Source organism: Diospyros lotus, chromosome 8 (assembly GCF_014633365.1).
Source record: "Diospyros lotus cultivar Yz01 chromosome 8, ASM1463336v1, whole genome shotgun sequence".
Classification (NCBI taxonomy): domain Eukaryota; kingdom Viridiplantae; phylum Streptophyta; class Magnoliopsida; order Ericales; family Ebenaceae; genus Diospyros; species Diospyros lotus.
In genome coordinates, this window is record NC_068345.1 from 37,672,063 (window position 1) to 37,688,936 (window position 16,874).

At 37.5% G+C, this 16,874-nt stretch overlaps 2 protein-coding genes across 8 annotated transcripts; one reads left to right on the plus strand and one right to left on the minus strand.

Moving 5' to 3' along the window:
• Positions 1-233: 233 nt before the first annotated feature.
• LOC127808766 (protein MEI2-like 5) lies at positions 234-9,675 on the plus strand. 6 transcript variants are annotated; one of them, XM_052347367.1, is made up of 14 exons: positions 234-271; positions 367-767; positions 1,712-1,754; positions 1,857-1,994; positions 2,081-2,547; positions 3,950-4,108; positions 4,221-4,337; positions 4,472-4,623; positions 6,745-6,836; positions 6,938-7,847; positions 7,933-8,017; positions 8,086-8,154; positions 8,357-8,536; positions 8,963-9,675. In XM_052347367.1, exons 3-14 carry the CDS (start codon positions 1,724-1,726, stop codon positions 9,098-9,100), a joined length of 2,538 nt encoding a protein of 845 aa, XP_052203327.1. In that variant the 5' UTR covers positions 234-271; positions 367-767; positions 1,712-1,723; the 3' UTR covers positions 9,101-9,675. The 6 variants fall into 6 exon arrangements, with proteins under 6 accessions (XP_052203327.1, XP_052203328.1, XP_052203329.1 ...); XM_052347368.1 differs by having other exon boundaries at positions 235-295; XM_052347369.1 differs by having other exon boundaries at positions 240-366; positions 620-767.
• A 109-nt stretch (positions 9,676-9,784) lies between these two features.
• LOC127808764 (phytochrome E) lies at positions 9,785-15,792 on the minus strand. Of its 2 annotated transcripts, none has more exons than XM_052347364.1 (4): positions 13,191-15,792; positions 11,836-12,637; positions 11,174-11,464; positions 9,785-10,977 (listed from the first exon to the last, which is right to left on the minus strand). In XM_052347364.1, exons 1-4 carry the CDS (start codon positions 15,211-15,213, stop codon positions 10,752-10,754), a joined length of 3,342 nt encoding a protein of 1,113 aa, XP_052203324.1. In that variant the 5' UTR covers positions 15,214-15,792; the 3' UTR covers positions 9,785-10,751. The 2 variants fall into 2 exon arrangements, with proteins under 2 accessions (XP_052203324.1, XP_052203323.1); XM_052347363.1 differs by having other exon boundaries at positions 11,174-11,467.
• Positions 15,793-16,874: the final 1,082 nt, after the last annotated feature.

The following is a 16,874-nucleotide window of genomic DNA, read 5'->3' on the forward strand; positions in this document are numbered from 1 at the left end:
TATTCCTAAATTAACCTTCATTCTAAATTTATTAGCACACGACATTAAAATAAGAGATTATTAAGAGCCTCAACTCAACCCTTAAATGATAAATAGATCATTAATGAAGATTACAATAAGGAAGAAGCAGGGCGAAAATGGTAAATTTAACGGACGCCAAAAAAAATTTAAATAAAGCAGAACTCCTCCAAAATAAAAACAGCTTTCCCTCTCAGTCAGAGTTATACTCGCCATCTCAGCACCCCTCTCTCCTCACTTTCTCTCTCTACAAGTACATTTGCATATATATATATATGTATGTATGTATGTATTCGCATTATATATATCTGTGCGAAACTGAGCTTTTTCTGGTCCTACTTCTCACAGGTAAGCCGTAAGCCTTAAGCCCCGCTGTTTCTGTGGGTGATTTCCTGTGCTCAATTTTCGAAATGTGAAGCGTCGATGGTGTGAATTGTTTGGCCTATTGGGCGGTGTAATTGGAGACAGCTTGGTGAGCCGAGCGTGGGTTGCGTACTGGTGAACGGTTACAAAAACTGAGGGTTTAGTTGACGTATGGTAATTTGTATCTTGGGAAACCAATGTGTCATTTCTGTCGAAAGCTTTGGTAATCTTTTTGTAGGTTAGCTGGTTTTCGAGTTTAAAACTCGGGCTTCGTCGCTGGAGTTCATTAGAATTTGGGTGTTTGGAGAAGTTTTCTGGAGAGAGTTTGCGGGACGGGTCGTCGGTTTTTTTCTGGTTTCGAAGCATTGCTTTCCGGCGAAGATTCGGTATGTATGTTTAATCTCATGAATTGTTGGCTAATTAATCACATAAATCACTTCTTGAGGAAGATTCAGTGTGCACGCTTAATATCTTGAATTTTTGGCTAGTTAATATCGTAAAGATTATTTCTGGAGGAAGATTCAGTGTGCATTATTTAATCGCAAAGATGGTATGGCAAATTGTAGTCAGAGAAGCTTGTTTGGTTGTTTTACTTTTAAACACGGAGAGTTATCGTCATCTTGCATTTTCTGACGGGAAAAGACTCTCTTCTCACGGTTTTGAATCTCGATGAAATTGGTAGTCAGTGTTAAATATACGTAGTGTATTTGATTTGTAAGGTTCATCCAATAAAATGTGAAAACTGGTGTTTTATTTTCTAATGTTTCAATCTCTTTCATCTAATAAAATGTGAAAACTGGTGTTTTATTTTCTAATGTTTCATTCTCTTTCATCTAATAAAATGTGAAAACTGGAGTTTTATTTTCTAATGTTTCAATCTCTTCAAAAGATGGTTCAAAAAAGGTGTTGCTTCTTTGTTATGGATATGTGGTTTGGTTAGAATGATATGGTGTCTGTCTTCACATTGACTTGCTGTTCATCATTCTGCAAGTCGATGGGTTCTATTAGTTAAGTTTGTTTAGCTTTCTATGTGACTGTTGTTAATGTATTTCACGCCTCAAAGTTTATTCCTTTCTTTTAATTTTGCTATAATTTGCAAAAAATATATATATCCATTATATTACATGCCGGTGCAAATATGAGGTTTTCCCAGTTTTTAAGTTATTTCCCTTGAAAAGACTTTGTATTTTTATTGCCACAAGTTCTATTTGGTCAAGGTTATTAGTATCAAATAGCTTTCAAGCTATAGTTATTTAAAGCATTTCTCTTTAACTATCCTGTATTGATGGGTTTAAGTCCTACATTACTGAAGGTTTCTTAGTTTTGCCAGAAAGCTAATGCAATGCAGCAGTATTCAGAAGAAACTTATTTCGGTAACAGGAAAAACCATCCCTTTTATTTTTTTTTTCAGATACACAAAAACAGAAAGTTGATTTTTTGTTTTATTGTAGACTCACGTGGATCATGTTCTCTAGGTCATTCAGAGGTTCCCTTACGTGTTCTCGAGGGAATGGGAAGTGGAGCATGGAATTTGTCAGCATCCAATGTTTGTCGCATCTCAACTGACGCTACACTGTTTTCTACTTCATTACCGGTTTTTTCCCATGAAAAGTGTATGTACTGGCCAACAGTTATTGCTTTAGATTCCCTGTGCCATCTTCATTTTTGAGAAATAATTATCTCTTTCTTTTCTTGGCAGTGAACTTAGGCAATAGAGGTCATATTATTCAATCCATTAACGATATCTCGTCTTGCTTGAATAAATTCCATTCAGATGTGGAAGGTAATGAACTAGCAGGCTTTGAAAATCTTGCAATAAGAAGCCTGCTTCCTGATGACGAGGGTGACCTTTTAGCTGGCGCAACAAATGATTTTGACTTAAGTTGGTTGCCTAATAATGTGGATGATTTGGAAGAGTTTGATTTCTTTGGTAGTGGAGGTGGCTTGGAATTGGAATGCGATCCACAGGAGAGCTTGTGCAAGGGTATGTCAAAGATAAATCTGACTGAGGGTATTGTTGGACATGGCAGTCCTCATTATGGTTTTCCAAATGGTGTGGGAACTGTTTCTGGAGAACATCCTTATGGAGAGCATCCTTCCAGAACCTTGTTTGTTCGAAATATTAATAGTAATGTCGAGGACTCAGAGCTGAGAGCACTCTTTCAGGTAATTCAAGCCAGTTGTATCTCCTTGCAGTTATGTGTGGGTTAATATAGCATGCCTGTTGCCATCTATTTGCATTTTACTGAATTATCTTATTTCATATCTTGTGCTACTTCTGGTGATATGTTAGCTGGATCTTTACTATTCTTTTTAAAATTTAATTTCACACGTTGTTTTCATGGAAAGCCTCAATTTTGCTTTCATAACTTTTTTGGCTGGATTTTGGGCTTGAATTTGTTGTTCTAACACTTTTGTTCAATAAGATTAGCCATTCCTGCAGTAGTGCTTGGAGAGTGATTTTGATCTTCATGATGTTCTATGTTGTTTCAATTTAGTAGTCCTTTGCTTCTGTTATATGCATTCTATTGTTCTCTCATTGTCATCCATACCATCAAGAAAAGAGGTTTTCTTGGGACAGGTTTATTGAACTAACTAGTTGCAAGTTCTTTTGCTATTGTATTCAACCCATAAACTTTTCTTTCCTGTATCTATCATATTTTGCTAGTTTGGTTTAAGCTTGGACTGCATGTGGTAGGTCTGTTTGCCATCGCTTTGTGCAAATAATCTTTTTTTTTTAAATTAACATTATTATTATTTTTTTATTTATGATGCTAGCATCAGATGCTAGTGTTTTACCAAACTGGCATCTGGTGTTTGATGCTTATTACAGGAGCAATCATCAGACACTAGTTAATGTCTTTCTTAGAGAGACAGTTCTCTGTACTAATTAACATGTCTTGATAAAAAAGAGAACTTTGAAGCAGAGGAAGACCCATCTGTTGCTCTGGCGGGTCTCTCTCAGCCTAGACCCACCAGTCCAACTGGCAGGTCTCGGCTCCTAAGCACGTAGCCAAATTTTATTCAGTGTTGGTAGCCTTAGACCCGCCAGTTGAACTGGCGACTCTTTCTTAACTTAAGCTCAGGTAGCACCGGATGCTTGCATCAGAAATTAAAAAAAAAAATGTTAATTTAAAATTTCCCTTGTTCACTTCAGATTGACCTGTGGGTTGTCACAGTAGAGTTTCATATGCACTTCAATGAAAATTTGGCATGAAACACATCAACCATGTTTTTTGGGCTAGATATCAACCTTGCATTTGGTTTTCATATTTTGATTATTCTGATCTGGTTCCTCTGGTTTGACGACGTGATTTTCTGCTATTAAAAAAATTTACATCCATAACAAGGAAAAAAAGTGGCTTACATGCTCCAGGCCTTATTTATTATGTTCTTTGTATGTGTGGTCTGTTCTCTTCTTTGTCCTTATATTGCTTTAGTTTAAACTATATCCTAGGAAGGATACAACAACTATTTACAGGCCCTAAATTGTACCTATATTTATGATTCGATAACTATTTACTAACAGATGTTATTTGCTACACATAATTTGATATTCTACCTTTAGCAATATGGAGACATCAGAAACCTATATACTGCATGCAAACATAGGGGCTTTGTGATGATATCTTATTATGATATTCGAGCTGCTCGAACTGCTATGCGGGCTTTGCAAAACAAGCCACTAAGGCGGAGGAAACTGGACATTCACTTCTCAATTCCCAAGGTGCACAGCAAGTGATCAGCTTCATGTAATTCATTTGTAAAAGTTTATCTTATCATCTTTTTTATCTGATCTGTTTCTTTCCTTTGTTTCCACTTTTTTGTCTCCTCAACAGGATAACCCATCAGATAAAGACATTAATCAAGGAACTCTTGTAGTCTTTAATTTGGATCCATCAGTTTCCAATGATGAGGTTCATCAAATATTTGGGGCTTATGGTGAGGTCAAAGAGGTGATAAGTCTCTCTCTCTCTCTCTCTCTGTGTGTGTGTGTTTTCATCACTCACTTTTTCTTTCTGGATATGTTTTCTACTAGCATAGTGACTTCTGTCAATCTGAGTTAAATTGTTCTTCAATGTCCAAACAGATAAGGGAGACACCTCACAAGAGGCACCATAAGTTCATTGAATTTTATGACGTAAGAGCTGCTGAAGCAGCACTTAAGGCCTTAAATAAGAGTGACATAAACGGAAAACGCATAAAGCTTGAACCTAGTCGCCCTGGGGGAGCACGTCGAAAGTGTGTATGCTGACCCTATTTTTATCTTTTTGGTTTTGTGAGGTTTCCTAGTTTAGTACTTGCCTCATTTTTATCAGCTTCTTCTTTCCCTCCTGAAAAGTTGACCCATCTCATTTTATCATTATTAACTGCTTTGCACTTTTATTTGCTTATTTAATGCATTTTCTATTTTGCATTAATTCTGATTGTACTTGGTCCTTTCCTTTGTTAGCTAAATTAATGTCTCTTTAGTTCTAATGAGACTGCTGCATTAAGCACTGAATTTGGTGGTTATAAATATTGCTGAAGGACTATTGTTTAACAAATTTGGTAAGTTCTTTGTGGTTTTAATGAAAAACATATTTAGTCTACTACTTACCCAAAAAAATACATATTTGATCTATAGGTGCTTTTTTACTATAACAGTTGTTTCTCTTTGGGTTTGGAGATTCCTGCCATTATGACTCAAACAGAAGTATATTAACCAAATGGTTAGGAAGCATGAGTTGGAACCCTGCAAGTATGAGATGGTGAAAATATCACCTATGCATTTGTAAAAACTATAGTTAAGGAAATTAGCAATCTTAGATGCAGTTGGCTGCCTGTTTTAAGGATTTTTGGTTGGAGATAAATGATATGAGAGGGGGGACTGAGGTCATCTAATGAAAGAGAGGTAGAGACAGGAGATTGCCTACTTGGATTAGTTTTCCTTTGTGGAGAGAGTGGTGTTTCTTTATATAGGGTCTTAGCTTGTCTACTTAGGGAATGTGTCCCATTAGGGAATGGCCCTCTGCAAGTCTTCTAGTGGCCTTTAGTCCTTTCAAAGTGACAAAACTCTTTTGACATTGTGAGTTGTCATGATAATTTGTGAATAAAGTGGAAAGAGAAAATATTGAGAAGATAAACCAATTTCTTTGAAAATTAATTTGGTTTCATGCCTACTAACAATAGAAGCTATTTACTTAGGCTTCTGATAGAAAGGTATGGAGGTAAACACAAGGATTTGTAAATGGTGTTTATAAATTTGGAAAAAAGATTATGGCAAAGTTCCCAAAGAAGTTTTATGGAGGGTTTTAGAGAAGAAAAGAGTTTGGATTGCTTATATATAGGTTATTAAGACATGTATCTTCAAGCAGAAATGTGTGTTAAGACCTCTGGAGAAGATATTGAGGTTTTTCTAATTACCATTGGATGATATCAAGAATCTATTTTGAATTTTTATCTTTTTTCCCTTGTGATGGATGAACTCATAAAGTACATCCAAGACAATATGGTTTGGTGCACGTTATGTGGAGATGATATTGTTTTAGCAGATAAGACAAAAGAAGACAGCCAAATTATAGAGGGATACCTTAACTTCAAAAACTTCAAGCTAAGGATGTCTTAACTTCAAAAACTTCAAGCTATGCATGTCAAGAACTAAATATATGAATTGTAAATTTGATAAAAATAAAAGTGTGGAGGATGTCATGTTTGGAGATTATGTTATTCCTAGAAAATGTCAATTTACATATCTTGGATCAATTTTTCAAAGGACTAAGCGATTTCTTGAGGGTATTATAGAATCAAGGCAGGATGGTTAAGTGGAGTGCATCTAGCATTATTCCTTCTACAGTTTCCACCATGTCCAATGTTGAAAAAATCTATTGTCAGAAGTTTTAGAAACCAACTAAAACTTGGACTTAACAAACATGATATTAGTGGATCTGTTACTTTGTGTTTCTACTATAATTTACACCATGTTCAATGTAGAAAAACAAACAATAAATTCCCCTGCTATCGTGGTTTTTCGATGATCTTTTTTTTTTTCTTGGTGTGGTTTTTGCTCTTCTTGCATTTGGTTGCTGGTAACTTGGTGTCTATATGTCTTCAGAAATTCCCTACATCCAGTAGTATCAATGATGAGTACCTAAGTTTTTTGTGCTCTTGCCAAGCCCCATTATTGATTTTTATCTCAAATTTGCTGCAAGTTGTTAAATTTAATAGGGTTATTTCTTAAAAAATGTATTTTTAAATCCAAGCCATTCTGATTGCTGCAGTTTGATAACTAGAATATGTTTCTCTCTCTCTCTCTCGCGCGCACACACACGCACACACACATAGTTTAACCAAATGCTGGTTTATTTCATGTTTTGCTTTTAGCCATATGTTGAACATGAACCAAGAGGGTGAACAAGATGAATCTGGGAGTTTCCGACACCAAACTGGTTCCTCAACAATGAACTCTCCTCCAGGTAGCTGCCTGTGATTGTTTTCGCACATTGTTCATGAATCTTGTTCATCCTGTACTTTTAACAATTGTTGCAAGTAGGGTTAATATGCACATTCCTTGCAGGTAGTTGGCCGCAGTTTGGCAGCCCTATAGATCATACTCCACTTCAAAAGCTTGGTAATTCCCTGGGTCTGAGGCGTGGGAGTTCTCCAATTGGTAGTAATTTGCCAGGATTAGCTTCAATTCTGCATCCTCAGATGTCAAACGCTAAAAGGATTGCACCTATTGGCTATGGAAGATTTGGCAAGTCAGAGCACAAATTCACTAATGCTGATTCAAACAGTGGAGGTGTTTTCCAGCAATCTCATTCATTTCCAGAGCAAATACCAAATCAACATACTGGGGCCATGTCTTCTTTTGGTGCTTCAAGTTCTAATGATTCTGGTTTTGAGACATTGTCTGGGCCACAATTTCTTTGGGGTAGTCCCAATGCATACCCAGAACAAAATAATTCTGCCAGGGGAACATCATCAGTGGGGCATCCTTTTCCATCAAATTGGCAGGACCATGGTTTCCCTTTCACTGGTCACCAAGGATCTTGCCTTGGTTCAACTCAACACCATCATCATAATGTTGGATCTGCTCCACCAGGGTTTCCTGCGAGAAGGCACTTTGGTTTTTATCAACAGTTGCCTGAAACATCATTTCTGCATCCACCTGCCTTTGGAGTGAATGCTGGTGCTCATGCTGCCATGAATACTAGTGCTGCTGTTACAGGAAATATGTCAGAATCTGCTTCTCCTGGTTTCAGGATGACATCATCTCCAAGGCTTGATCCTCTATTCCCAGGTAACAGTGATTACCCAGGACACATACCAGCCAGCTTGGAGGGCTTCGAGCGTAGGTGGAGGCAACTCGTTGCAAAAAATGGCAACCTGGTGGGTAGCAAGAAACAGTTTCAGCTTGACTTGGACAGGATTCAAAGTGGAGAAGATACTCGGACGACTATAATGATTAAAAACATCCCAAATAAGTATGCATTCCTTAATCCTTCAGATTAGTGAAAAAGTTCAGTGTTAGTGGGTGTCATCATGATATTCACCATTGTCTTCATCTAGGTACACATCAAAAATGTTATTAGCTGCGATTGATGCAAATCACAGGGGAACCTACAATTTCTTTTATCTTCCCATTGATTTCAAGGTACTTCTGTTTTGGGGGTATTTTACCATTTTTGTGAATCCATTGCAACTGACATGTTTCCTACGCAGAACAAATGCAATGTGGGCTATGCATTTATCAATATGCTGTCTCCTTCACATATTATTCCGTTTTATGAGGTATTTTGGATGTGTTATACCTTAAATAACTCTCTGTTACGAACCAGTTAGCCTTTCCTGTTTTTTTATGCCGTGTATTTTGCTCTTAGACCACCAACCACTAGAATCTTATATTTTTTTTTATTGAAAATATAAGAAACGTATGGGGAATGAAGTTCTAGAAGCAACTTGTCTTATCTACTAATTTACCTATTTTGTGCAGGCATTTAATGGAAAGAAATGGGAGAAGTTTAACAGTGAGAAAGTTGCTTTATTGGCATATGCCCGAATTCAGGGATTGGCAGCCCTTGTCCACCACTTCCAGAATTCAGGTGTGATGAATGAAGATAGGCGTTGCCGACCAATTATCTTCCACTCAGATCGCTTGGAGGCTGGTGATCAGGTGACAATGTTAATTATGTGGTCAAAATTACGTTTATAATAGGGCATGCCTGTTTCTTTCTGTTGCTTAGATCTAATCAGAGTATATCCTCATTTTCAGCTTTCATATTTGAGGAATGTGGTCAAAAGAATTATCCATGCTCTGTTTGATTATCCTCACTAGAGCATTATGTCAAGAAGGACATCCAGCATAAAATTTTGCCACATTATTATTATTATTATTATTTTGCACGGATTTGTATTGTCAATATTATTTTTAGAAGTCAATTGATATTATGAATGCATATCACCAATCCTAACTTGGTTAGGATAAGGTGAAGTTGATGATGGTGATATTTTGTGGTTATGGCCATCATAGAGATAGATCTGGGGCCCCAATTGGTTCAGATCAGATTTAATGTAACTTGCTGTCTAAACTTCTGTGTAGATTATCCAAGAACATCATACCTTTCATGGTTTGAATATCCAAATCCTTCAATCAAACATGTCGCACTCAAAGGATTCTCCAGCAAGTACCTCCGAGGGCTGTCCAGATGAGAACCCAGATAAGAGTCAACAGTTGTAAGATGGAAGCAGATGGCCTGCAGTCCCAATCAGTGTTGGCTGTGAGTACTGTTGCCTATGTAAGTTCATAAGATATAGGAGGTGAATCAGACAAAGAGACCGTAGACTTTGCGTATAGAAGCTATAGCTTGGATGAATCAGATAAACTGCTGGGAGCGGCAGCAGGAGTATTTCGACTGATATGCAGATCAAGTGTCGCCCTATGCATTGGTGGCCTGTATGCGTGTTCTCCTCTTCCTGTTCTCAGTTTCAAGTGTTTTTGATATATTTTGACTAGACTTGGGTAAAAATTAATTTGCATACCTGAATGTTTGTTTGGATTTACAATATATGTGCAAGCATGCGGGGTTGAAAGGTTTTGAGGGCTTGATTTTTTTTTTTTTTTTTTACCATTAGCAAACTGTATAGTGGGGGAAAAGGGAAAGGGATGCTTTTTGTCATTCATTGACAAATGCGTAGTTTTTAGACATCAGATTGTAGATAACATTCTGCAGGCATGAAAGCCTCCAGGCAACCGCTAAAATGAAGTGTTTTCTTGAATGCTCCGAATGAAAATGACAGATTTCTGTTGACTAATGACTCCATTCTCTTGAGATGAATGGAACTGTGCTGCTTCTTATTTTTCTTTTGCTTGCTGAGTGAATGGAATGCTTCTTGATTAGTTAGTGTTAGTAACAGGATGCCTGTTGAATGATGCTTCCATTCATGAGACGAATAGAATGCTATCTTCTTTTTCTTCTTTCGTTTGTTTTTTTATTTTTATTTGAGTAAACGAAATGCTTGACAGCAATGATGAGGTGATTCCTTTATAATTAAAAAATTATGGATTTGAGTTGCAGAAACAACATTTTTTCAAAAAGCAAGGGTAGGACTTCACACGTGATTTTTCTTGTCCCTTATAAAACAAGGAACCCCGTGCATTAGGAATGTTTTTTTCCTTATCGACTAGTTGGTATTAGCAACAGGATGTCTGCTGAATGATGATTCCATTCTTATTAGATGAATGGAAAGCTACATGACTAGTTTTTGTTAGTAACGGTTGAATGATGAACTTTTCACTTAGATGAATGGGATGGCTTTCTTGACTTGACTAGTTGGTATTAAAGCAATTTTCCCAATCGTTTTATGGTCCATGCCAAAGGATGGTACATAGGTTCTACATGGGTTGGTTGTCATGCTAAAGGAAAAACATTCAACACTCCTATACTTCAAACACCAACAGACAGCTTTCTTATACTTTGAACTAACATAAGAAAACTGAAACATTCATGTCATGCTCCTTGAACTCAAATACAGTCTTCAACATATATATATATATATATATATATGTCAGGAACAGTAGATATTTACATCTTCCAGCACAAAGTTTACCTCGGTCATGTGCAAGACCAGAATGGGTGAAGCCGGTATTATGATAAACTAGACAAGGACTAATATCGTATGAGGTGCAGATAAGCATCTGTTGAAACATGTTTAGCGAAAAGTAGATGGATATGGAGCCCAGGTATAGAGTGCAAGGCTTCACCGGGAAATATTTGGAGAGTTCAAGCCATGAAAGATGGATGCCTCAGTGCTCGAACATGGATATGTACACCAAGAGGAACTGGCTGGAGAAGAACCATATATCCAAAATTGGGTTATTTTGCCCCTGTTCATTTTTTACCACTCCCTTTATCTGGATATGTTGTTCTGAGTTCGAGCTCGATGAGGAAAAAACATCTATCCTTCTCTCTGGCATAATGGACATGGCCGTTCATCATGCTAAGAAGTTTTCGAGACAGGTTCAGACCGAGTCCTTCCTCTGTCGTCCACTGGTTTCCTCCTTCAAGCATATCTTGGATGATAGCAGGAGGAATGCCCATGCCAGGATGAGCCATTCTTAAGAAGAGGAAATGAAACAAGTATTAACAATGTGGAACTATTAGTCAAAACAGGCTGTAACACATAGCATCTTCGGAGTCTAGATCAGGATTCATCATGTTTTGATCCAAACCAAGCAGTTTTACATTGGGTCTCGGGTACATAATACAACTCTCCTTTTCGTAACGGAATGTATTATTAATGGCAACTGTACCTGAACTGTAGATGGAGCAATTCATCCCCATGTTTCACCGGCTTCAAACCAGTTGATATCTTGATCTCTACCCAAGCATTTGCAGGCGCAAAACGTGTTATGCTACGCAAGAAATCAGATAAGACCAGCTGAAGTCTAATTTGGTCACCAAACAGATATTGCGTTTTGACTTTGTCAGGAATCTCGTGGAGGAGTTGTAACTTTTTCTCCTTCAGTAGAATCATGACTTGGCTAACAACTGCATCTACAACATTGCCCAGGAGAAACTCTTCCATGTTTAGCTCCATCCTGCTGCTAGAACCAGAATACAAATCAAGGTTCATACCAAGAAAGCCAATAACAAATACTAGTGTTTCTATTAATTGTTTCGAAAGACGACTAGGAAGATGTCTTTGAGACATTCAACAATTAACAGTTAAAATTAAACCCCTTCGACTCTTAATGGTAAGAAAACCTAAAAAGGAAAAAAAAGAAACATGGGCAACAAGTAAACAAGGAAAAACATTAAATCGACTCAAACTAACATGGGCCCTCTTTCCATTAGAAACAGACATAATTTACCTTAGAAGTTTTCATATAATTCACACGCATTGACATAATCAAAGAGCACTGTGAAATCAAACAATGATGCTGCTTGGCTTAATTGCGAGAAAAGAACTTACCCCTCCTCTATACTTGTAAAATCCGTATCCTGTATGATTGACGTTAGCTGTCTTTCGCATGCATCACTAGTCCCAAGAAATTGCTTCTGGTCTTCTGAAGTAGCGGTGCCTTCCAGGAGATTGTGGATGAACCGTATTCCATTCAATGGATTTTTCATTTCTTGTCGAATGTAAGCCAATTCTCTCAGTTCTGAACGGCACTTTGCACTCTCTCTTTTGTTTCCAGAGACCTGCATGTCCGATGCAACAGCCTGCAAGAAGCAAAAGCACCCAATTACATTCCCAGCCTCATCGGTTCTCTTATTTGCCACCAGGAGCACATCCACATATATCCCCTTCCTATCAAAAAACCCGAATGAACACTGCTCAGATTCACGTCCACTAATCACTTTGTACAGGAGAACCATAAATTTAGTAAGTGTATCTTGATTCTTCAACTGGCACAAGTCCCCAAAAACTTCCCCAGGAAGCATTTTTCCAATAACCTCGTGTCTCATCCAACCAGTTAACTTTTCCATGACAGCATTCCATTCGGAACAGCAGGCATTTTCATCTGAAGCAAATATTGGTGGAATCAGTGGGTTAACACTTTGTATGATTGCCCTATAATCTCCTTGCAGGCGGATGAATTTATCCCTGAAAACTTTCTCAGCTGTCATGTCTTGACCCACGAAGCACACCCCAACTATGTTCTGCATGTAATCCCTACTTGTACAGGCATTGACCATAATGTATAAAACAGTGTTTTGTTCATCTTGCTCAAACTTCCGCAGTTTTAATTCAACATTTTTTTCCTCCTCACCTGGATAGTTAAACTAAAGTTAGAGCTAGTGTTTGGCAGATTTATATATATATATATATATCGAGAGATCGAGAGAGAGAGCCGCTTAAGTGTGTGCCTTCTCAAGTTACTCTTAAGACTTATTTGCATCAACTTTGGTTTCAGTTTTACATGCCAGCATTCTTGGAGATGTAAAGATGTGAGGCACTGCATTTAACAAAACTGAAAGAAAGGTAAAAAAGAAGCAAGCATGCAACCGGAATAACACCATAAACAATTCAGGTAGTTAGAAGAACAAGGGTTTTGTTCTTAGATGGTAGGCAACAAATTTCATGATAATCTTAAAATGCAGCTGGAAAGTTCTACACAAATACAATAAGACAGTTGCTTTCGATCACATTTCTGAGAGAATAATAGTGTTATTGGATGTAAAAGTGGGAGTGAAAGAATTAGGTTGATGTTCATGTAAATTGGACAGAAAATAGTATCTGCATATGAATTAGATATACTATAAGATATATAGGTGCTAAATATGACAGTCTTCTTTATCATTAATATGAAAGAGAAGGATTACCACGTAAACCTCTTTCCAGCAGATTCTTAGCGCTTACACGTGAGTCCTCCTGAACAACTTCATTAAGCAAGGACTTCCCCATGGCTTCACTAGTTTGTAATCCTGTCAATTCAGCAATTTTTGCATTCCATCCATTGATGAAACCAGCTGAATCAACACCAAAAATTGGAGCAGATGCGGTTTCAATCATTCTAACAAATTCACTTGCTACTGAACTAAGTTCATCCAACCTCTGATCCTCAGAGTCACTCTGTTGGGCAGGTATTGTTACCTTAGGACCACTGTGTTCCACCCGACATAATGAGTCTCTCATTATAAGCTGCAAAGAATGAATAGCATTAATCTCTGGTATCTCCCATGGCAAACTTCTATTCTTAACCACTTCAAGAAAAGTGTTGAATGAAGATCTTGGATGCATCCTTTCTCCATCATCCTCATCATTGGGATGGTGCATAGCTCCTCCCCATTTGACTTCCTTTGCAGTGTGAGACCTAAACCAAAACAAGAAATCCTTTGACGTAATTCTTGCAGCTGCTATACCACAAACTTCATCACCAAGTAAAGATGCACCAGGGAAACCAGCATTGGCCAGACTATCTGTACTTAATCCAGTGGAGTCCCCGTGATTCTTAAGAAGCCAGTCTGCAATATCTTTGATTTGTGATTCAGTTGGGGTTACACCCAGCAACCAATATTTCCCATCATAGTACAATGCAGCACCATCACACTTAACAAGATCCATGATACTAGGGGATTGAGTCACAATGCCAAATGGGGCATCTCGGAGGAGCATGTCACATAGTAAAGTTTGCATCCGGAGTGTCTTCTTCTCTGCAAATTGCGATGCCAATTGAAGTTCCATGTAGAGCTGCAGCCCGAATGCCTGCATCAGGAATTCACAAGCATATCGAAGTGGAAAAGGAACATACCGAGGAGATGTATGGTGGCACACCACCAGACCCCAAAGTTTCATCGAGTCATTGTCGTTGACAATAACTGCCAAAACCAACGAGGCAATAGAGCCCATGTTGGCCATGTACTGTGTGTGGCAGCCATAGGGTGCTCGAAGGGTTGAATTAACCAGGCAAATAGGTGGCCTTAGTTCTTTACTTTGGATTACTCTAACTGGGCTTGCATGACAATCACATATGATTCTAGCTCGATTCTGCTTGAACAAAAAACGAGCAGCTTGAGGGACATCGGTCGCTGGATAATGCAAACCCAAGTAGGGCTCTAGATCAGACCTCCTAATTTCTGATACAACTTCACCGTGCTCATCCTCATGAAACTTATAAACCATAACCCTGTCATATCCAGTCAGCTTCTGAACATCTTCCACAACAGTATCACACAGAACACCAATATCCCCCCCAGGGACAGATTGCAGCCTAGAAATCGCTCTTACAGCGAGTTTCTGCGAGTGCACTGCACCCGAATGGGTCAATGCGGAATCATCCGAGCGAGCAGGCTCCAAATCAATCACAATCCCCACATCAATCCTATGTAGAATGGCATAAAATGGCTTCTGGGTACTCCTAGAATTGACCCAAATTGGGTTCAACAGTGAAATTTCCCTAGACTCAACAGATTTCACCAAAGAAACTGCTGAAGCAGGGGCGAAAAGCGTTCTAAAATCAACCCCAATCAAACCAGACTGGCTTGACCCAGAAACACTGTTCAGACCCAACAACTTAAAGCAATTCTCACTGTAACTTATGATCTTGAAACTGGGCTCCTCAATTGCTAGCATACAGCCAAAGGGTTGGATTAATCCACCCCTCTGAATCTTAGACAGATAGGCACTAATCTGCTCTTCAGGCACAGTTTGGGGAGCATTCATCACTGATCTTGAGTAGTTGAAGGACTTACCAGAATCAGCAGACAGCTCAAACTCGGCCATCAGCGCAGCATCCGCATTGTACTGAGCCATGGCTTTGCTGTTCCTTCTAGGGTTCATGTTACTCGCAGCTGAGGATGACAAGGCGGCCGCTTTACTGCTCCCTTCTCTTCTCCCGGGCTCCATTGATGGCTTGTTCTGGGAAAAAGTAGTGGTGGATAATGGAACTTTATCATAATAGCTGTACTGGATTCGGCTGCTTCACTGCTTGAGAAGCCTTGTAGATTGGGAACATCTCTTTCGGCGGCAGGTGGGGCGGCCTGATGCTTCTTTTTCCGATGTTAATTGCAGTGATTACTGCGTTTCGAGGGCTTAAACTGATCTCCCAGATAGCCGTGTTCGTACGTACGAATCTCACTGTCCTGTGGCCTACAGAGTTCATGAGTTAGCTGCGTCTAAACTGGTCCAGCTTGCTCCGTGGTCACTTCACTCCTCGGAACATACAGTTGCTTTCAAGGGGGAGAAAAAGAACCCAGAAGGCAACAACTGTCAAATCCATTCTAATCTAGTATGAAACCCTTTCCTCGTATTAAAGTTCAAATCTTTAGCACAACAATTCTCATCATTTCAGTGGTTTGATTCATAGCATCCGGCTGTTATTGCCGCGATTGTGATAGTGTTTCGTTGCTTTTTGTAGCAGATATTACGGGTTCGGTTGGGGCATTCTTGATTCTTCTTCTTCTCCTCCTCCTTGAAGTTCCCATACCTCCGAGTTACATTTATATTAAATTATTTGTGTTCCCAACATATATAAGACTTTTTCTATTATTTGTGGCGGTTGGTTGATAGAATTAGTGTAACGAGTAAAAATAATATTATTTTAAAATAATTTTTTATAAGTAAAATTATATTTTCCCAGATTACAACTTGAGATCCCATCTTCACTAACACTTTCGATGATATTAAGGTACTCTCTGTTTAATTAACTTCTACTTTTTTAATGTGATTAAGAAGATAAATTTGTCAGGGAAAACATTAATTCTCCACCCAAACATTGATTTTTCAAGATGTAAAAACAAAAAATTATACCATTTTCTACCCGTTTTATAGAGACCACAAATATGTTCTTTTTAGTACGAAATTCTTTTTTATAGTAACCTAGATGGCATCCTTGCTGGAGTACTAAATTGTCATCTTAGAATTACCTCAGTTGATTTTAGATGTTGGAATATTGTAGCTAAATTTTAATTTAATTAAGAGTGTTCTTACCTAAAGTTACATTACATAATATTATTCATAAAAAAGCTTAATCTATCGATGCATAAAAATATTTTTGGAATGTCATTTTAGCGTTTTCGAACCATTTTTATAATTTTAAAAATATTTTAAACTCATTTCGTAATATTAAAAAATATCAAAAAACGCGTTCTCAATTTAAAAACTCAATTCATTATTGACATGATAAAATTCATGCATTTTTAAAAATTAAATTTTTATTCAATAAAAAATTAACTATTAATATAAAGTATAGGAGATTTAGAATTTATGTAATTAAGTAATGAGTAGAATTAAGATTTGTAATTGTTATTGCAATTATATAAAAATGCATCTTATTGTAAAATTATATTAAAATATTATATTTTTTTTACATTATGTTTTGAAAATTTTACATACTTGGATAATTTTTTTTTTATTAAGAATAATTTTAGTTCCAAATTTTGACTTTTATCTTTTAGATTATCTTAAATTTATATTTGAATAATTTAATTCAAAATATAATAAAGATAATCAAACTATAACTAAATTTTTATTTATTTATCATGTTCTTTATATATAAAGAGTGATAT

Excerpts from the sequence above, each read along its gene's own strand:
- LOC127808764 (XM_052347363.1), bottom strand. The coding sequence starts at position 15,213 with ATGGAGCCCGGGAGAAGAGAAGGGAGCAGTAAAGCGGCCGCCTTGTCA. Across the intron at positions 12,638-13,190 it reads GCTGGAAAGAGGTTTACGTG|GTGAGGAGGAAAAAAATGTT; the intron begins GTAATCCTTCTC and ends TTAACTATCCAG. Across the intron at positions 10,978-11,173 it reads TTGCTCCATCTACAGTTCAG|AATGGCTCATCCTGGCATGG; the intron begins GTACAGTTGCCA and ends CCTCTTCTTAAG.
- LOC127808766 (XM_052347367.1), top strand. The coding sequence starts at position 1,724 with ATGCAGCAGTATTCAGAAGAAACTTATTTCG. Across the intron at positions 4,624-6,744 it reads CCTGGGGGAGCACGTCGAAA|CCATATGTTGAACATGAACC; the intron begins GTGTGTATGCTG and ends TTTTGCTTTTAG. Across the intron at positions 7,848-7,932 it reads ATTAAAAACATCCCAAATAA|GTACACATCAAAAATGTTAT; the intron begins GTATGCATTCCT and ends GTCTTCATCTAG.